Source organism: Panthera leo, chromosome A3 (assembly GCF_018350215.1).
Source record: "Panthera leo isolate Ple1 chromosome A3, P.leo_Ple1_pat1.1, whole genome shotgun sequence".
In the NCBI taxonomy this organism is placed as follows: Eukaryota; Metazoa; Chordata; class Mammalia; order Carnivora; family Felidae; genus Panthera; species Panthera leo.
The window spans coordinates 50,952,093-50,974,271 of record NC_056681.1 but is presented as its reverse complement, the minus strand read 5'-3'; the positions used below and the strand labels follow the sequence as shown (position 1 = coordinate 50,974,271).

General features: G+C 36.3%; 1 protein-coding gene across 4 annotated transcripts in view; it reads right to left on the bottom strand.

Annotated features, from left to right (window-relative positions):
- SEPTIN10 (septin 10) overlaps positions 1-22,179 on the bottom strand; it is a 65,362-nt gene that overhangs the window by 31,386 nt on the left and 11,797 nt on the right. For all 4 annotated transcript variants that reach the window (XM_042931817.1, XM_042931819.1, XM_042931818.1 and 1 more), the window contains exons 2-4: positions 7,635-7,703; positions 1,773-1,893; positions 1,173-1,368 (exon numbers count right to left, since the gene is read on the bottom strand). In XM_042931817.1, the coding sequence (XP_042787751.1) occupies positions 1,173-1,368; positions 1,773-1,893; positions 7,635-7,703 (386 nt within the window). The remainder of the gene's footprint in view (positions 1-1,172; positions 1,369-1,772; positions 1,894-7,634; positions 7,704-22,179) is intronic.

Here is a 22,179-nt window from a genome sequence, read left to right as displayed (position 1 = left end):
AATTAATCAGAGAATTTACAAATGTCCCTATATGCAAAATCGATTATATTTCTATACACCAAATAGAAAGTGAAGTATTTCTAAAAGATATCATCTATGAAAGCATCAAAATGCCAAATATTTAAGAATAAATTTGAATAAAGCTGTATAAGATGTCTACATAGAAAATTATAAAAAAATTATGAAGATTTAAAGCAACATGTCACAGGCCTTTGACTCTACCACTAATCTTCTTCCTCTAGAAAACCCACATAAATGTGCTGATAGGCTAACATAAGTCACATAAAGGGAGCCAATTATGCAAAATATTTCTCCTCTCAAGCAAACTTTAGGAAACTAAAAAATTACCTCTAATAATGAAAATATATGCATTTTGAAAAGGAAAGAGAACAAAATGTTATTGCTTTACTCCAATCTATTTCCCTATTTCATACTTTAAATTTCATATAGATTCTATAATCATTCTTTATAGTATCATAGGAGAAATAATGATATCCTATAAAATATAAGTAATAATTTATTTATATCAGACCTTTCCTGCAATGCTTAATAATGTACCTGGCTGATTTGGTTAGAATTTCACACACAAAAAATTCAAGCACCATGGATTGGGCCATTATATATCTGCCACTGTATGTCTTGTTATTTTACCCTCAACAAAATAATTTCCTGCCTGAAAATTAGTACAAATCACTTATTATATACCAAATTGGCATATGAATAATTAAAATAATTTTTGCTGAAATACACATTTCAATAATGTGATTCAAATTATTCTAAAAAAATTAAACTGGATAGAAAATGTCAATTTGTTAAGAACAAAATATAGCTGAATTATTAAAAAAATTAAAGTCTGGGAGGAAGGGTTTGAATTTCCATAGTAGAAAACCAAATCATGGCACAAGACAAATGTCTTTTTTTTTTAATGTTTTTACTAATTTTTAAGAGAGAAAGATAGAGCGTGAGTGGGGGAATGGCACAGAGAGAGGGAGACACAGAATCTGAAGCAGGCTCCAGGCACTCAGCTGTCAGCACAGAGCCTGACACAGGGCTTTAACTTGCAAACTGTGAGATTATGACCTGAGCCGAAGTCAGATGCTTAATGCACGCACCTCAGACAATTGTCTTAAAATAAGAAAAAACTTATTTCATTACAATAAGAAAACACATACCTTTCTTCTTTGTTTATTTGGTCACCAAATCCTACTGTATTCACAATGGTCAATTTCAATCGAACATTACTTTCATGGAGTTCATATGTCTGAGCTTTAAGTCTAACATGTGGGAAAAAATGTGAGGATTCATGGTCTGCAAAATTAGTATTAAACAGTGTGTCAATCAATGTTGATTTTCCAATTCCAGTTTCCCCTGAAAGAAACAAAGGTATATCTTCACAGGTGCATTAAGACAAATGAGAAAAAAATAGAACTCCCAGAGTGGTTTCAAGGGATCCCAAATATTTCAAACATTTCAAAGGCTGAGTTGTCTATGAAAGACATACATATAAAGGCTGGTCCACTGAGTCATTAGCAGAACATAAAAGTAAGTATGTATGCTAAGTTACTCAGAACTCTGAAGAAAGTACTGAAATATTTAAAGAACAAAAAAAATTTAAAGCAGAAAAGCTAAGAAAAAACTAATAGAATTTAAATAACTGAAAAAATCTGCGATCATGATATCAAATTAATGACATGAGCATCATACTCTTTGCAAGAATGAAGAGAACACAAGGAATATAAAGGAATAATATAGAAGAAGAGTTTGGCCCTTACCCACACAGAGAATATTAAAACAGAAGCCTTGCTGAATGGATCTATTAACCAGCTGATCAGGCAAACTCTCAAAACCAACATGGCCAGACATAGTTAAAGAACGAGTATTTTCTCTTTTTTGCTGAAAGAAAACAAACACAATGGCAATAATTTAAAAAAAAAAAACCTTTTACTAAAATAGGATATAAGCACATTTCAAATGATAAATATAATTTATCAAAGAAACTAAAGATTTTATGATCATTATACCTTCACCAAGATATAAATGTGTTAAGCAAATTTGTGAGAAATCTGTGTCCAGACCCTCAAAACACATCTGCATTTCTTATTTTCTTCATACAATGAGAGTCCAGCATTGTTTATCACGAATATTTGATTTCCAAAAAATAGGAAAATAATCATGTAAACTATGGCATATTCATTCATAAAATGGAATGTTTAAAGTGATTAAATATGTTTATGATAAATATTTAGCAATTTAAATTTTAATTTAAATGTTACATGAATAAAGTACAATACAAAATTATACAGTTTTAGCTCCCAGCAATGGGACAGCAAACTTATGTCACACTAATGTTCCTACTAATTAACAATTATAATCAATTCTTCCAAGTTGCTGAAGTGCAACCAAAGGCCAATAGACACTAGAGGGAATGAGACTTTTGGGAACAGGAGACCATGTAGGGTGAGATGTACATTTTCTAGGTCTTTCCGAGGGCACAACCTAGTCACTGCTACACAAAGAAGATAGACCTCAAGATGGAAGTAGTAGTCTTACTGGGTTGAGTAGTCAGTTGGAAACAAGAGCAGGTAGATCAGCTGAAAATTGAAGAAGAAAATTCCAGAAAGGAAGAAGATTTTGGACTAAAATCTACAAATACACTCCTCTTAAAACTCAGGCTGACTGCTGAACTTGAGTATAAGGGGAGCACAAAGAGCCTAAAGGGGGGAGGGGGATGGAAATTGGAAGGAGCTATATAGAGTTTTCAAGAATGCCATCCTGGGGAGCATAAATTTTAAGTCTATAAGTTAAAGGGGCTCAGTAAACACTTCAGGCTTTCCATTGAAAAACTATATGGACTACATTTTAGGAGTAAGGATCACATCCCAGAAATCAGAAATGTTCCCTAATACACAGCTGAAATAGACCTGCCCTAAAAAAGCCTATAACCAAGGTTCAACATGAACAATGCAACAACCTAGCAATTTACTGCCTGCTAGAACAAAGGTCAACACTCTTCAGAAGAAGAAAACAAAATCCAACACCTCCACAATGTACTATCCACAGTATCTAACATATAATAAAAAATTACTAGAGGAAGAAGTAGAAAAATGTGATTCACAGTCAAGGGGGAAAAAAGCACAGAAAGAGATCCACAAATGAACCAGATGTTGAATCAGCTGATAAGAACTTTAAAATAACTATGATAAATATGCTGAAGAAGAAAACTATACTCTTTTTCTACAGGAAAAAGAGATGGATATAGTGGCTAACATGACAGAATTACAAGAGAGATATAGAAGCTCTCAACAACAAAAGTCAGCAAATGGAATTCCTGGAAGGAAAAATACAACATCTGAATAAAAAACTTATTGAACCATATTAACAGCAGATCAAACAATGGAAGGAAAGATTTCTTCAATAGTTATCATCCAAGCTAAATACCTTTATTTCTCCAAGCTAAAAGTCTCTCATAGAAAAGATAAAACTGCAATAGAGCTCCAAAAACTGTGGAATGATATCAAATGGTCTAACATACCTGTAACTGGAGTATCATATAGAACAGATGGGGAGAGACTGGAGGAGGATGGAAAGAAATATATTAGTAACAGTGACTGAAATTTTTCCAATATTCTAAACATGAACTCAGAGATCCAAGAATTTCAGCAAACTACAAACAGGAAAAATCCAGAGGAACCCACAACTAGCCATATCAGAACAAAATGTTTCAACAAGAGGATAAAGAAAAATTTTATGAACAACCAGATGTGGGGAGACATATTACACACAAATAATACATAAAATGACTACAGTTTTCTCACAAAAAAACAATGCAAAGCATAAGACCACAGAAAATAATCAATAAAATGACAAAAGAAAAAAATGACATGTAAATGTGTGTAAAATAACTTTTCGTTTTAATTTCTTGAAAATATTACCATTTAAAGCAACAACAATATATTGCAGAATTTGGAATCATGGAGAAATAGAATGTATGATAATGACAACACAACAGAGGGAATTGACAGTTATGATTGTAAGGTTTCTGTATTATACATGAAGTATTATAATATTGTTGGAAGATATGTGTAATAAATTAAAGCGTACATCAACTACTATTTAAAAAAAAATAAAAGACCAAAGAGGTATAGGTAAGAAGTCAATAGTAAAGATGAAATGCAATAAAAAAAACGAATCCAAAAAAAAGGCAGAAAAAGAAGAAAAATGAAAGAACAAATGGGACAAAGAGAAAACAAACAGCAGCAAATTGGCAGACTTAAACCTAGCTATACCTATAGTTAAATTAAATGTAAATGATCTAAACCAACGGTATCTGATAGAATGAACTTCCTGTAATGGTGGAAGTGTTCTGTATCTGATCTATGCAACAGGTAGCCACCAGCCACATGCAGATATTGAACACTTCAAATGGGACTAGTGCAACTGAGGAACTGGTTTTTACATTTTATTTAACTAATTTAAATTTAAATAGCCACATGTGACTAGTGGCTACCATAATGGACAGTGAATATATAAACATTTCAGTTAAAAGAAGGAAATTGCCAGATTGGATAAAAGAATGACTCAACTCCATGCTGTCAATATAGTAACTGACAAGATCATTCTAAAATTTATATGGAAATGCAGATGATTTAGAATAGCTAAAACAATTATGGAAAAGAACAAAGCTAAAGGATTTATACTATCTAATCATAAAGTTACAATCACCAGGAAGTGTGGTATTGGGATAATCTTATTATTTATATTTTTCTACCTTATCAATATTAAAAACTTGTGATCATCAAGGAATATGTAAGTCACAGACTGGAAGAAAATATTATATATATGACATATATATATGACAAAGCACATACACTCAGAATACATATGATTCAATAATAACAATCTATTTTTTTAATGGGTAAAAGACATGAACAGAGATAACAAAATAGCCAATCAGTGAATGAAAGAGTGCGCAACATTATCAGGCAAATGTGAATTAAAACTACAGTAAGATACCACTGAATAACCACTAAAATGTCTAAAATTTAGCAGGCATATAATGTCATGCATTAGAGATTCTGAAGAACAAATGGAACTCTGATAAATTTTCTGGTACAAAAGCAAAACAGTACAGCCACTTTGGATAACAGTTGAGTACTTTCTTATAAAGTTAAATACACATTACTATACATAACCAAAAATCCCTAACTGAAGGTATCCAAGATAAATAAAAACATGCATCCACACACATGAATGTTCATGGAAGCTTTGGTCCAAATAGTCAAAAACTAGAAACAACCCAAATATCCAACAATTGTTGAATGGGTAAATAAAATGTAGTATATCCATACAACGGAATACTAAACTACTGATACATGCCACAACATGGTTAAGTCTCAAAAACTAAGTGACTTTTTTTTTACTGTGATTTGACTAAGAAAAAAAAGTATTATTTTTTTCATATTTTCTCATATATATGAATATGGATGAAAATGTCCATGAGAGTGGTTATTAATGGAGAATGGATTTGCAGGTTGAGGGAGTGGTCTTGGAGGTGGAGGTGAGAAAGATTCACTTGTTACTGTATATGGTAGGTAGAATTCCAAGATGGACCCCAGGATTCATGGCCTCTGGTGTACTCACAATCTTCTATTTTTTCAACCCAACAGCAAACTATCTGCTGCTATGAAGGGATTTTGCAGATGTAATTAAGGTCCCAAATCAGTTAATCTAAGAAAGGGAGATTATCCTTGGTGGGTCTGAACTAATCAGGTGAGCCCTTAAAATGCACTGGGATCTTTCAGGTGAAAGGGATTTGAAACCTGATTTGACATTAGTTCTCCCCTGTTGTATGAATGACAGAGAAGCATATGGCAAGGACATAAGAATGTTCTCTAGGAGCTGACAGCAACCAGCCAGCAAGAAACTAAATTCTGCCAACAACCTGAAAGAGTCTGAAGGGGAGCTTCAAATAAGAACCCAGCCAGCCAACATCTTAAGTGAGACCCTGAGCAGAGAAGCAAGCTATGCCAACCTAGTCTTATAACCTACAGAACTATGAGCTAATAAATAGGTGTCGTTTTAAGAAGCTGAATTCACGGCAATTTGTTATGGGGCAATAGAAAACTAGTATACTATATTCTCATTTCTGCCCTTTAGATCCCTTTTAGTCACATAAGTATGTTATCTTTATCATTAAGAAAAAGAAAGTAAAGTGGCACCTGGGTGCCTCAGTCAGGTTAAGCGTCCGACTTCGGCTTAGGTCATGATCTTGCCATTCTTGAGTTCCAGCCCTGCATTGGGCTCTGTGCTAACAGCTCAGAGCTGGGAGCCTGCTTCGGATTCTGTGTCTCCCTCTCTCTGTGCCTCTCCCCTGATCACACTCTGTCTCTCTCTCTCTCTTCCTCAAAAATAAATTTCACATTAAAAGAAATAATAAAATAAAAAAATAAAAACAAAAAGCTTTAAACTTTAAAAAATATATATAATTTTGATATGTCAATCATACTTCCTTAAAAAATATTTAAAATAAATAAATAAACATTAAAACATTTAAAAAAAAAAAGAGAAAGTGAAGAAACACTGTGCTTCCCAGTAATGAAAGTATTCAAGATTAGATACTTGTTAGAGTTTTTACTTGATTAGCACATGCTTATCAGATAAAACTTGAAGTAAATGGCCTGTAGAATCCCTTCTCGTTCTACAGCTGTAAGACTGTTAGGTCATGAAAATAACAGAAGCTTCTCAAAAATGTGCCAGTGGTCACCATAATTTAACGAAGAACAGGGACCAGAGAAAATGAGGACTAAGCAATCCACTCAGTGCATTCATCACTAAAGGATTACTAGTGACTATTGACAGCAGTTTCAGCAAAGCAATGTGTTAGAAGGCAGATAAAGAGTAATTCTAAAAGTTTGCAAGTTGATAAAATAAAGATGGAGCAGACCATTATTACCAATGAGAGAAAAAAGATAAAAAGGATGGTAGTTTGGTGGTCAAACTATAATTTATCAAAACCATGGGGAACTTAGCATTTGTGAAGGAAGAGAGAAAAGCAAGAAGAGGCTTAATGGGCACAGAACTAAAGGAAATAATTTAATCTTACTGAATTACCTGTGCTTGTTTTTGCCATTTTCTATTTAAAAACTCATCAACTCACCTCTTTCACCAAGTTAAACATACTCCCTCTTTTTTAATATATATTTTAATATGAATTACTAAAGCACATCCCTCTTATGCAGGCACACTTAGAAGAATGTTGGAAGCATTAAGAGCTTGATCTCACACTCAGGAAGGCATCTGCAGGTCCACCTGGAGACTTCCTACACCCTGTCATTAAAGGAGTTCTCTATACCCACCAAGTTCTGTAAGCATGCCCAGCAAAAGCAGTGCTAGTCCTCCTACTGAATGCTCTGGAAGCAGTCAAGAGTTTTAATTTGTTTCAAGTCCCATACATCGGTAAGAGACACTGAAAACATTCAACAATTATTCAATCTATTACTGATTTTCAATTTCAATCAACATAAAAGTTAATTTACATTCAAGGTACAAACAAAATGTCAGGTCTCTGAGCAGTTATTTTGAAATCCTATAGGTATGTGGAGTACAATATGGCTCTATTTGAAAGATATACTCACTTTCTGTTCATCATCAGATACTTGTGAGGATGGACAAGTTGTTTTTGTTGGCATGTGAGACTGAAAGAGCTAAAAAAAGAAAAAAATATATTAAAAAAATATTACTCTAAAAAACCCTATATCTAAATAATATATCCATGTTAAAAAGGAATTTAAAAATTTTCATTATCATCAAGTTGTCACTTGTAATCTACACACTTGACTCATGTTTAAAACCATGGTTTCCTTGCTGGATAAATATATGCAATATATAATATATATTAAAACATTTACCCACATATGCAAAAATATTATAAAAGAGTAAACTCCCATTTACATCCAGGAAAACAAAGAACATTACTTTTACTTAAAAGACTTTACAGGATTAAAAAGGGAAAATAAGCTATTTCACTAAAAAAATACTCTAAGAGCCAAGGAGATATTCAAAATTAGGTACTTGCCACAGAAGCATGCCAGAGTAAATACAATTGTTAACGATCCAATTTTAGTACATTTAAGAAAGCAGTGATTTAAAAATCTGAACAAGTCCTGGGGCATCTGGGTGGCTCAGTCAATCATCCAACTTCGGCGCAGGTCATGATCTCACTGTTCATGGGCTCAAGCCCCACATTGGGCTCTGTGCTGATGGCTCAAAGCCTGGAGCCTGCTTTGGATTCTGTGTGTGTGTGTGTGTGTGTGTGTGTGTGTGTGTGTGTGTGTCTCTCTCTCTGCCCGTCCTCTGCTCGCACTATGTCACTCTCTCTCTCAAAAATAAATAAACATAAATGAATTAAAAAAAACTTAAACAAGTCCTTTAGTTATCCAACTAAAATAGAAATAATTATCATTTATAGAATTCCTATTATATGTCTATCACTATGCAGCTCATTAAGTATATTTTCTTATTTAACTATGTTTATTATTTTCTGAGCTATACATATTCAAGGCTTCTATAAAATTAAATAAATTACTCCAAATCATAAAAGCCAGTATGCTGTAGACATAGGTCTGATCTGCCTGCAAAGCAGATATTCCTTCTACTACTGTCCCAAGTTGTAAACCAAACACATATTCACTGTTTGCAACAGTGAGGAATGGGGGGAAAAAGGTACAAGAGAAGTTGTGGGAATTTCAAATCCATACTACCTCAAAAACTGCTATCCTACTTTTGACTACACAAGATACTAAGGAAATGTGGCATTTTTAAAAAAGCAGTAAAATGGATTATAGTAAGAAAAATGCAAACAGTGCCAATAAGAAAACTGCAAAATAAGTTCCCTTCCTACCCTTGACTTGCTAGTACTTCAGCAAACCTATGTATACTTCCAGAGACAGACCATACATGTATGAACATAAGTGAATATGCAGGTGTCTTTGTTTATATAAATGGTAGTGGTCTATTGCTCTGCATTGTGATTTTTTTTCCCTTAATCTCTCCTGAAAACTGCTTCTAATATGTAGATCTACTACATTCATTCTGTGGTATAGTATTCTGTTTTGTATATGACAATATATGATGAAAGGGAGAAGAACCTTACCACTGTAGCAAGAAAATAGTGTTTCTGGCACCATGCACACCCATACACACACCCGCCCCCATACACACACACACTGGGATTGTGAATGCAATCTCACAGATAGACAGGTATATATCATAACTGGATTTTACAGAAAGCTAACAACAATCTACCTCTGTACATTCTGGGTAACAGAAGCTTTTGAAGGCTGGCCTTGTGACTTAACCACTACACATACAACTGAACACATTGTTCCAACATGAAATGACTCCTGTAAGTTGGAAGATGTCCTTATATAAAAGCACACAACAAAAGCTCTGTGATGAACACTTACAGATAATAGCCATATTTTCATAATTTAAAAAGTGAAAATTACATAATGATACAAAGCACATCAAATTGGCCTAAGGTTTTGTTTTTTAATTATATATATACTTCACCTTACTCCCTCCATCCAGCTGTCTCACCTCTGGTCATTGTGTGGCATGTAGGCAGTAGCTCATGTCCCTCTCCTATGCCAGAACAGAAAAGTAAGAAAGAACTAAGGGAAAGAGCAATGGTAGTTACAGACATGTGGAGAAAGAGATCATTAAAGGCCAAAGCAGTTTTCAGAGAAGACAATAATATTGAAATGAGTCAGGAAAGTGGTATATATACCAAGAGAGAAGGTGGCATTTAGGGTAGAAAAAAATCCCTAAGCACTGGAGCGAGGTAAAATTTTGTATTTGGGGAAAGTAAATCATGAGTACAGTAGTTTGGTACAGGGAAAAAAAAAGTTCATTGTCTCCTTTTGCAATTATGAATGAGGTTATGAAGGAGGATGAGAAACAGATTAGAGACAAGAGATGAGTAGCTGACTGAGGAATTTTGAAGAGTCTATCTCAAGAGTCTCACTTGTTGGTAAAGGCAAAGAAGTACCACAGAACACAACTGTTTGGGGACCCTGTTGAGAGCCTTGCCTTAGATAAATCGAGTAAAAGTGTAGAACATCCCATGCTGAATGCTACTTCCTGATGTAAAAAAAAATATGGTAAGAAAGTAGCTTTAGGGTTTTAATGTAATGAATAGCATATTTTTGTTAAATGCTTGCTTAGTAAGCAATTCGGTTGATAAGTAAAATTTGCTTAAAAAAACAGGATAAGTTTTGTACTAGTTCATCATTAAATTCTGACTAATAAAACCTAGGTTATTTTTCTGTCATTTATGTAAGCTCATTTCAAAGATCTGCTTTTGATTATTCACTTCCTGTGTTTCTGAATACCTGCCAAAAAGTCTACTTAATATCTCTGTGGATAAAAGTTTTGATCAGGAAGTATGAATGAGTCACATAAAAATATTATAAATAGTTGTTTTTAATATTTTCCACTGCTGCTACCTGACTAGTCAAATTTCCAAAACAAGTTTTAGAATAAAAAGGTTTTAATAAATTAACAGGACATTATTGAAGGTAAAATAAGAAGGGGACAAGAGCTGACCAAGTCCTTCTAGTGGCAAAACCTAAATTAAAACAAAACAAAACAAAACAACAAACTGGAAGTGAAATTCCAGTCTGCAATATCAATGATCACTTACTATGTGTAAATCACTGTGCTGGGTACCAGGGTCTCAAGAGGAGTAAGACACAGCCCTGACCTTAAGAACTTACCTCTGAGAAACACAAACTCATGACAGGCAATCACAGTCTCATCCTAAGTTAGACTAATGAAACCACTACCTACACTCGATTATGCAGTTTGCTTTTACACTTTGTTTTAAATACATATATACATCATACATTCACAAACACATATATATTTAAATCTATACATACACTACCTAGAAGTAAAAAACATATAGTACCTTTAATTCCTGGCAAAGTCTAACACACTTTTTTTTAAGTTATAATATATAATGAATCATGGGAAAAAAAGTACCAAAACATTGAGATAGCTGAAGGAAATTTCTTCAAAATTTCACTTTGGGGAGTATCGGCAATACAACAGAGGTGGCACACAATTGTTCTGGGTCCCTAGGGAGACATATAGTAGATGACCTTTTTCCTATCAGCCAATTATGGGGAAACATTTGCTGATTCTTTCACAAAATACATTAGATAACAAGTTTCCTTACTTGTAAACATTCTTGAAACTGCCCCTTTCTCTAGGTATAACAATGAGCCTTAGAGGAAAAGAAATGTGACTTGGTTTTAATAGCTTCATTTTAATTTTATTTTCCCACAATTTTTATCTTTATAAAATTAATCAAAGTCTCAGGATACAAAATCAATGTACAGAAATTAGTTGCATTCTTATACACTAATAATGAAGCAACAGAAAGACAAATAAAGAAACTGATCCCATTCACAATTGCACCAAGAACCATAAAATACCTAGGAATTAACCTAACCAAAGATGTAAAAGATCTGTATGCTGAAAACTATAGAAAGCTTATGAAGGAAATTGAAGAAGCTATAAAGAAATGGAAAAACATTCTGTGCTCATGGATTGGAAGAACAAATATTGTTAAAATGTCAATACTACCCAAAGCAATCTACACATTTAATGCAATCCCAATCAAAATTGTACCAGCATTCTTCTCGAAGCTAGAACAAGCAATCCTAAAACTTGCATGGAACCACAAAAGGCCCCGAATAGCTAAAGTAATTTTGAAGAAGACCAAAGCAGGGGGCATCACAATCCCAGCCTTTAGCCTCTACTACAAAGCTGTAATCATCAAGATAGCATGGTATTGGCACAAAAACAGGCACATAGACCAAGGAATAGAATAGAGACTCCAGAATTGGACCCACAAAAGTATGGCCAGCTAATCTTTGACAAAGCAGGAAAGAAAATCCAATGGAAAAAAGACAGTCTCTTTAACAAATAGTGCTGGGAGAACTGGACAGCAACACACAGAAGAATGAAACTAGACCATTTTCTTACACCATTCACAAAAATAAACTCAAAATGGATGAAGGACCTGAATGTGAGACAGGAAACCATCAAAACCCTAGAGAAGAAGCAGGAAAAAACATCTCTGACCTCAGCTGCAGCAATTTCTTACTTGACACATCCCCAAAGGCAAGGGAATTAAAAGCAAAAATGAACTATTAGGACCTCATGAAGATAAAAAGCTTCTGCACTGCAAAGGAAACAATCAACAAAACTAAAAGGCAACCGCAGGAATGGGAAAAGATATTTGCAAATGACATTATCTGACAAAGGACTAGTATCCAAAATTTATAAAGAACTCACCAAACTCCGCACCCGAAAAAAAAAAAATTATCCAGTGAAGAAATGGGCAGAAGACATGAATAGACACTTCTCTAAAGAAAACATCCAGATGGCCAACAGGCACATGAAAAGATGCTCAACATCACGCCTCATCAGGGAAATACAAATCAAAACCACACTGAGATTACCACCTCGTGCTGGTCAGAGTGGCTAAAATGAACAAATCAGGAGACTATAGATGCTGGAGAGGATGTGGAGAAACGGGAACCCTCTTGCACTGTTGGTGGAAATGAAAACTGGTGCAGCTGCTCTAGAAAACACTGTGGAGGTTCCTCAAAAAATTAAAAATAGATCTACCCTATGACCCAGCAATAGCACTGCTAGGAATTTACCCAAGGGATACAGGAGTGCTGATGCATAGGGGCACTTGTACCCCAATGTTTACAGCAGCACTTTCAACAATAGCCAAATTATGGAAAGAGCCTAAATGTCCATCAACTGATGAATGGATAAAGGAATTGTGCTTTATATATACAATGGAATACTACGTGGCAATGAGAAAGAATGAAATATGGCCTTTTGTAGCAACATGGATGGAACTGGAGAGTGTGATGCTAAGTGAAATAAGCCATACACGGAAAGACAGATACCATATGTTTTCACTCTTATGTGGATCCTGAGAAACTTACCAGAAACCCATGGGGGAGCGGAAGGAAAAAAAAAAAAGGTTAGAGAGGGAGAGCCAAACCATAAGAGACTCTTAAAAACTGAGAACAATCTGAGGGTTGATGGGGGGTAGGAGGGAGGGGAGGGTGGGTGATGGGCATTGAGGAGGGCATCTTTTTGGATGAGCACTGGGTGTTGTATAGAATCCAATTTGACAATAAATTTCGTATTAAAAAGAAATTAATCAAAGAACCAAAGTTTTCAAACTGTCCCCTGGTGTGTTTCTTGGAGTCCTTTAGGACCAAAAAAAAAAAAAAAAAAAAAAAAGTAAGAGACAAGGAAAAGCAGAGAGTGGTCAAAATAATTACCTAGGCCTATTGTATGGCTTAGAGTTCTTTGAAAGATTCCACAGACTCATTGATTAAAATCATTTTATTAAATCTTCAGGTTAAGGAAACTTTAAAATAAACTTAAGAGTGTTGATCTAAAATTTTCCTAAAAACAAGTGCTAACATTACCTGATTCTAGAAGTGGATGCTAATTACACCCCAGGGGAAAAAGAAAGAATTCAACTGAAACCAGTGAGACTGGGCAGTGTAAGGCAAAGCAACACATTGGCCTCCTATGTGCACACCTGGATCTCCTCCAGGGCAGTCTCAGTTTAAGGCAGTTTGGGGTGGTCTAAATCCCATCAAAATATCACCTCAATTTTACCATCATCTCCAGTAAATATAAAAGTTAGAGGGTAAATACAAAGTCTAATATTCAGCCTCAAAAGATCAAGACATGTAAATTCTTGATAGTAGTTCATGTGATAAAAAATTAGGGGTATCAAGGTTAACAAAAGTTTACAGTAATACATGGCTGCTTAAAATAATAAATGTAATCTTATCTTGAAGTTACCTTCCTACTCTTAATTAGAAATGGGAGTACTTTATGTTTATTATAGGAAAAAATAGCATTTCTAATCATGTCATTTTAATAACACTGCAATGAACATCCATTTTGTGGTATAGTACTTACATCTCCCTTCCAGCAAGAACTAGCCCTTTGGCTACAAAGAATGCAGTTGGCTGATAGCTTCCAGCTTTAGAGCCTTCAGGATGCACAGTATTCCACCCAAGACCACTCCTTCCTGGCAGCCCCTAGCCCAGGACTGAGCACAAAGAGCGTGTCAGGGCCTGGCCCCTTCTGCACTAGGTGAGCCCCCCCTAACAGGCAGTCAGAGTGGTCTCCACTGGGTTGGCCCAGACTGCCAGACCTGAATATCCTCTGAGGCTCTCTCTGCCAAGTTCTGCTTCAGCTTCTTTCCTTTCACAGCTGTCAAAATCTGCATCAGAGCCTGAAGCCTTTTCCTTTCCAGTACTGCTTCCTCCCTGTCTCCTACAGGCATTACCTCCCCTCCCTGCTTCTCACTCCCAATCTATTTCTAACACTCTTAACTTCAGCATCTGCTTCCCAGAGGACCCAAGGGGACACACCTGTATAAACATCAATCATTTTGTACATCTGATAATTTCCTCATGATAAATTCCTAGTATCAAAGGTATGAACATATTGTCCTGATCAAAGGTATGAACATATTGTCAAACTCCTCCTCAAAAAGGCTATATACCTGCTCACATTTCCAAAATTAGTATGTTCAAAAAAAAAAACCAAAAAATAAAATTTGTATGTTCATTTCACTATGAAGTCATCAATACAGTATATTAACACTTTTTAAGTGTTTGTCAAGTTCACAGGCAAACACTGACATCTTAATTTGACGTCCACTATTTTGAGTATTTTTTTCAGAATATTTTCATAAATCTTAAATTCATGTTTTCCCCCATTTGCCCATCGGGGTATCCCCTTTTTTGTTCTTCTTATTAACAAAAGCTGTTAGATATAACTGTGCTTCTCATGTGTATTACAAATATCTTTTCCTGATTTGTCACTGACTCTTTCAATTTTCATAGAGTCCAATCCATGTTTTCCTTTCTGGTTTCTTCCTTAAATGTGAAGCTTAAAAAATCTTTTCATACCCTGAGGTTCAAAAAAATCCATCTGAATTTTTTCCAAGTTCTTTAAGGGTTTCATGTCTTACACATAAGTTTTTAAGCCTTCTAAAAATTATTTTCTAGCACTGCGTGAGTCAAGGCAATCCGAATTTTTCCCAACATTCTTAGCCTATTGCTCTATCAAGGGATAGCAAAGTATATTCAAACATCTCTATAGTCTGTTTTAGGGAAATGAGTTCCCAAGGGAAAACTTAGGATGCATGAATGGACTAGAGAGGTCAATCTGACACAGTGAAGAGAAATTACTGAATGACTAGAGCTGCCTAGCAAGAGTGGAATGGGCTGTCCCCATAAGGATTCAGTTAGTGGCCCGGGGGGGGGGGGGGGGGGGGGGGGAGTTTAAACAGTGACACAGTCATCAACTGGACACACAGAGCCAATTCCTTCACTGAGTGAGAAGCAAAAATAATGAACTTCTAAGGTCTCTTTCAACTCAGATTTTATGACTGTATAACTATAAGCAAGCAGTGAGGAAAAAGTATGTGATATGGAGAATGAAGAATGAGCCATGGAAACTGCATGCTCAGACAAGGGGAAGTAAGGACAGGCATGACATAATTGCATCTAGTTGATGTGAAAAGGCTTTTTGGAACTAAATCTCAAAGGCTATTAAAATGAAATGTAGACAGCTTGAATTCCTGGGAGAGGGAGCATGTTCCATGTAGACTCATGAAAAAAAGCCAGTCAAATTTGAAAAGTAAATGGGAAAAGCAAGCAAATGGGAAAAGGAGCTGAAGAAGGGGGGAAGGCAGAAGAAATTCATTAGAAGGACTTAGGGGCACCTGGGTGGCTCAGTTGGTTGACAGTATGACTCTTGATTTCAGGTCAGATCATGATTCCAGGGACATGAGACTGAGCCCCACGTCGGGCTCTGAGCTGAATGGGGAGCCTGCTTAAGATTCTCTTTCTTTCTCTTTTTGTCCCTCTCCTGGGCTTGTGTGCACTCTCTCTAAAAAGTAAAAAAATAGGGGTTCAGTCAGTTAAGTGTCTGACTTCAGCTAAGGTCATGATCTCAAGATTCGTGGGTTTGAGCCCAGCCACCCAAGCCTACAGCCTGTTTTGGATTCTGTGTCTCCCTCTCTCTCTGCCCCTCCTCCACTTGCATTCTGTCTCTCTCTCTAAAATAAATAGACATAAAAAAATAAATTAAATTAAATTAAATTAAAAGACTTAAAATTGACATGGAATATCTGGGAAAAAAGAATACTGAGGAGTCAGTATGAAGACTATCAATATACTGCTTTTTATTTATTCCACAAATGTACACAATACTTACTAAAAGGTTTTCCATCTTCAGGACAGAATAACAAAGGTGAATAAGCCAATATCCTTGCAATTTAAATTTTAGTACTGTGGGGAGACATGCATTCAACTTATAAACACCACAGTAGCTCGGGGTATACTGAACCCTGCATGGTCAGAGAAGGTACTGCCAAGAAAAGCCTTGAGCAAAGACTTGAAGGAGAAATAGGAATATTCCTAGCAAATGGGAAAAGAAAGTAGAGGAATCAATGTGTGCAAAAGCATGCAAGTATACTAGGAAAGCTAGGAAAACTGCAGTAAGCTCATTATCATTCAAGCCTAAGGAGGCTTAAGGTTAAGTGCAAGGTGGACAGAAGAGGTAAGCCTGGACAAGGAAACAGGGGGCTGGACATCCACTCTGCCTTAGAGTGAAGCCATGCCCACCTTCAAAGGTGGTAATTTGGTAGATGTTACTGTGAGGCAGGAAAGAAAATGAGATAAATCAGCACTGGTTTGATGCAATTTTGGAAATACTGAGTTTAAGGTTTTCATGAGCGCTCTGGATCCCTCAAGGAGATTCTACATAACCACTGAAGTCTTCAGTCAAGTGTATAATTAATCTAGGGTAACTTTTACATGATTATTAAAAATAAATACAGTGGTGGGACACCTGGGTAGCTCAGTCAGTTAAGCATCCAACTTTGGCTCAAGTCATGATCTTGCAGTTCGTTGAGTTCAAGCCCCACGTTGGGCTCTATGCTGACAGCTCAGAGCCTGGAGCCTGCTTCGGATTCTGTGACTCCCTCTCTCTCTGCTCCTCCCCCACTCATGTTCTCTCTCTGTCTCTCTCTCAAAAATAAACATTAACAATAAATAAATAAATAAATAAATAAATAAATAAATAAATAAATAAATACAGTGATAATTCCCATTTCTCTTGAAGTTGCCACTGATTCCCTAAGACTGGAATTCATCCATATTGGTAATTCTTCCACATTTTAGAGCACTAAAAATTTAACCTAACTCACTAAGCCAGTCAGTCTTGATTTTTAGACTGAACATAGTTAATGCTATATATTACTAGTAACAGGCTGCAGTTTAGAAAGTATTATCCTATTTTTACAAGTCAGAAAAAGATAAATCTTTTTTAAAAAAAGGAAGAAGTTCCATATAAGTCTATGTTGAAATACTTTTTTTACAAAAAATTGGAAATGATAGTTATGAAAATTAAGGTTAATGACATGATGTGATATTAAGTAGCAAAATAAGAATATAAAACTGTATTGACACCATGGTTACAGATTATTTATGCATATGGACAAACACCTGGAGTCTGATTCTTAGAGGGAAGAGAATACTACCTTTTCTTCTTGATAACCATTAATATTATCATTTATGTGAATTTAACAGAGACTAATAGAATATAAGTATTTTTCAAATATCTATAAAAATGCATTTATTCAAAAGGTATGTATTGAATGACTACTATGTTCCAGGAACTATCCTAGGTATGGGGGAAGTATAACTGAGCAAAACAGAAAAAAGTCCTGGCCATCAGGGAGCTTCCATTCCAGTTAGGGAAAGACAGGCATAAAGCAGACACTGCTAATAAAAGAGAATAATAAACACAATAAAGAAAAATAAGACAAGAAAGGGGGACAGGAAATGTGGAGGTGGCATGAGTGAGGAGAGATCATTTTGGTTTTGTTTTTAAAGATTTTACTTTTTTTAAGTAATCTCTATACCCAACGTTGGCTCAAACTCGAAACCCTGAGATCAAGAGTTGCATGCTCTACTGACTGAGCCAGCCAGGTGCCCTGAGGTTAGAGAAGGCCTAACTGGAAAGGTGGTAAGTATGTCCTGAAGACGTAGGAGTTAGGGGACCTGAAGGAGTTAAGGGAGGAGAGCAGATGAAGGGGCTATCTGGAGGAAGAGCATTCCAGGCAGAAGGAATTAAACCATTGCAAGGATCCTGAGGCAGATGTTGCTGTTGGTATGAGGAACATCAAGGAGGCCAATGTGGCTGGTGGCTGCAGGGGAGGAAGGGAGATGCAGAGGGGTCAGAGAGAAATGAGAGCCAAATTATGTAAGGACTGGCTTTGAAGAGTTTTTAGCATAAGAAAGACATGATTTCTCTTTGTATTAAATAGTTCGCTACAGCTACTATGTTGAGAGTAGACTAAAGAATGGCAAGGCAAATGGAACTAGAGTGTATTATGCTAAGTGAAGTAAGTCAGTCAGAGAAAGATAAATATATGATTTCACTCATATGTGGAATTTAAGAAACAAAACAGATGAACATAGGGGAAGGGAAGGAAAAATAAGATAAAAAGAGGGAGGCAAACTGTAGAGACTCTTAAATTCAGAGAACAAATTGAGGCTGGCTGGAGGGGTGTTGGGTAGGGGGAATGAGCTAAATGGGTGATGGGCACTAAGGAGAGTACTTGTTGGGATGAGGACTGGGTGTTATATGCAAGTGATAAATCACTAAATCCTACTCCTGAAATTAATATACTATATGTTAACTAACTTGGATTTAAATAAAATTTAAAAATTCAAAAAAATAATGGCAACACAGAAACAGGTAGACTGGTTAAGAAGCTACTATGTTAATTCAAGAAAAGAGATCATGGCAGAATGTGAATGATGTAAGAGGTAAGACATGGTTAAATTCTGGATCTACCTCAAAAGTAGAACTTGTTGAGAGGCACCTGGCTGGTCAGTAGGTTAAGACTTCGACTTTGGCTCAGGTTATGATCTCACCATTTGTGAATTCGAGCCCCACATTGGGATCTGTGCTGACAGCTCAGAGCCTGGAGCCTGGTTTGGATTCTGTGTGTGTGTCTCTCTCTGCTCCTCCCCAACGTGAGCTCTGTCTCAGTCTCTCTCAAAAATAAACAAACATTAAAAAAAAATTAGAACTTGTTGAATGTTCAATGTGGGATGTAAAGAGATATAGAGAATGGTTTCCAAGTTTTTTATTTGAGCAACATGGAGGAGGGAGCTTCCACTTACTGGAACTGGGAAGACAATAGAATGAGGACTGTGGAAGGTCAGGAGTTCTCTCTGAAACATATTAAATTGGAAATGCCTATTAGATGCTGAAGTGGAGGTACTAGGTAGGTAGCTGGATAGACAAGTTGAGAGTGAAGGATCTCTAGATCACAGGTGAAAATTCTGAAGTCATCAGTACATGGCAAGTAGTCAATGCTACAGGAAGAGATGAAATCACCCACGGAGTAAAAGGTATTTAGAAAAGAAAAGGGATCACAGAAGTGAACGCTGGGGGAACTCCAACATTTAAAGGCTGGGGAACTGAGGAGCAACCAGTCTAAGTGACTGAGAAAGATCAGCCAAAGAGGGTGAAAGAAATCCAGATATATGTGGAATCCTGGAAGACAGGTAAAGAAAGCCTTTGGGGGAGGAGAGAGTATGCCACTATCATTCCTTTACATATTGTGTGTGGTTGTTTTCAGGCCACAACAGAGTTGCATAGTTGTGAGAGACCATCTGGCTTACAACGCTGAAAATACTATTTGACCCTATAAAGAAAACCCTTAATCTAGAAGATCCTTAATCTAGAAGAATTAGAGGGCAAATAAATGAAGAAAATGTGGTACAATTTTCAGGCAGCACCAAGGCCTCCGGAGTCCAGTGGTCATGACTTAAGAGTGAGACTATTCAGCATGATTACCCTCAATCTTATTCAGCTGTGAGGCTGCATGAGCAGAGTCTGGAGATAGTATAATTTCACTGTGTGTGGCTTTTGCCAGTGGAGAATGATGAAGCAAGGAAGGGAACTGAGACACGCAAGGAAATGACTATAAATGTTATGAGGAAGGACTTACAACTGGGCAAAAAGGGGAAAGAGCATGGAAGACATGAAGGAAGGGAAAAGGTAGTAGGAACAACAGGTCAGGTCAAAGAATTGTGGGACTTGGTACCACAGGGAGTAAACAGAAAAGGTAGGAGGTGTGGCTGAGTGGACTGCCTGGAGGGGCCGCATTTACAGGGAATAACAAGGTCAAGATATTAACCACAAGAAGGACAGGTGAAAGCAGGGAACAGAATACAAGACATTGAAGGAGAAGAGGCCAAAAACTGAAAGGCAGGGTACTGAAAGGATAATCCATGTGGATACTGAAATCCCATAGAATTACCACAGATCTAATGTTGGAGAATCACAGGGAGCCAGTACCTACACCATCAAGCATGGAGGCAGATAAGTTTCAGAGATGAATGTAACAGAGAGATAGTGAGTATACAGTGGGATAGCTGATTGAAAGTCAAGAGAGAATGTTTAGGGAGGAGAGGAGAATGATCTGGAAGTGGCAATGAGGAGTAAAGGGTCAACCAGGCCATCTCCAGGTTTTGTGCTACAAGAGGTATCCATTAGTGACAGGAATCCTTGAAACGTAGCTCTCGCAAATCTCCTCTGGGAAAAGTTTAGTCACATGTAAATTTAGTAAAACATTACTATATTCTGACTAAAATAACCAATACGTAAGGAAGGCTTAATCCATTTTAACCCAAGAAAAGCAGTGGGCAGAACTCTTTAGGGAGCTGTGAAACATGACACAGGTAATAAATAAATGAAATTTTTTATTGCCGCTCTTTTATACACTTTGGCAAAAAGGAGTATCGCAGTGTGATGATGCCCTGTTCCCTCTCTATGCCAATCCTTTTGTCCTAGACCATAGTCTCCTTTGGTACTATGGCCTCACTAAGGCCCTACAGGATTTGACCACCATCTATTTCTGCAGCTTCATGTTGTTTTTGATGACCCCTTTTGGCATGTTTTCAGACATGCCAAATTTCTACCCCAGCAATTATCATTACCTCTGCTTGGATACCCTTTCTATCCTTGGTCCCATACAAAACCTCCTCCTCTCAAGGAGCTTAATGAAGAGGAGGCAGTTAAACAAGAAAGCAAAGTGTGGTCAATATCATGAAGGAAAGAGAGTGATGTGAGCCAGAGCAGTCAAAGGAGAGGGGGAGGTAGATTTCCAACAAGGTGCAAATGCAATTCAATGTGGAAAGGATAGTGTTTTTTAAAAATGGTACCAGAGGGACGCCTGGGTGGCTCAGTTAGTTAAGCATCAGATTTGAGTTCAGGTCATGATATCGAAGTCCATGAATTCAAGCCCCACATCAGGCTCTGCACTGACAGCTCAGAGCCTGGAGTCTGCTTTGGATTCTCTCTCTCTCTCTCTCTCTCTCTCTCTCTGCCCCTCGCTCACTTGCACTCTGTCTCTGTCTCTCAAAAAAAAATAAACATTTAAAAAAAAATTTTAAAATGGTGCCAGAATAATTAAGATTCCAATATCTCCCCCCAAAAAACAAAAACAAAAACAAAAAAGGAACCTGGTAACATATACAAAAATTAACTCAAAACAGATTGTATACATAAAACCTTGTGGCCTTAGGTTAGACAAAAACTTCTTAGCTACCACACCAAAAGCATGATCCATAAAAGAAAAAAATGATAAATTGAACCTAATAAACCAAAAAAGCTTCTGCTCTTCAAGACACTGTTAAGAGAATGAAAACTCAAGACACATACTTTGATTGATAAAACATTTGTAAATTATTTATATCATAAAGGAATATGAAAAACGTATCTTTTTAAAACTTGTACAACTCAATAATTATACAATAACTTAATTTTAAAAATGGGAAAATATTTGAACAGATACTTCACCAGGAATACAGAGATGGCAAATAAGCAAATGACAGTAGCTCAACATCATCACTCATTAGATAAAGCCAAATAAATTACAAGATATGACTATATACCTATAAAAATGACTTTTTAAAAAACTAACAATACTGGCAAAGATGCAGAGCAACAAGGGTTCTCAGTCATTAA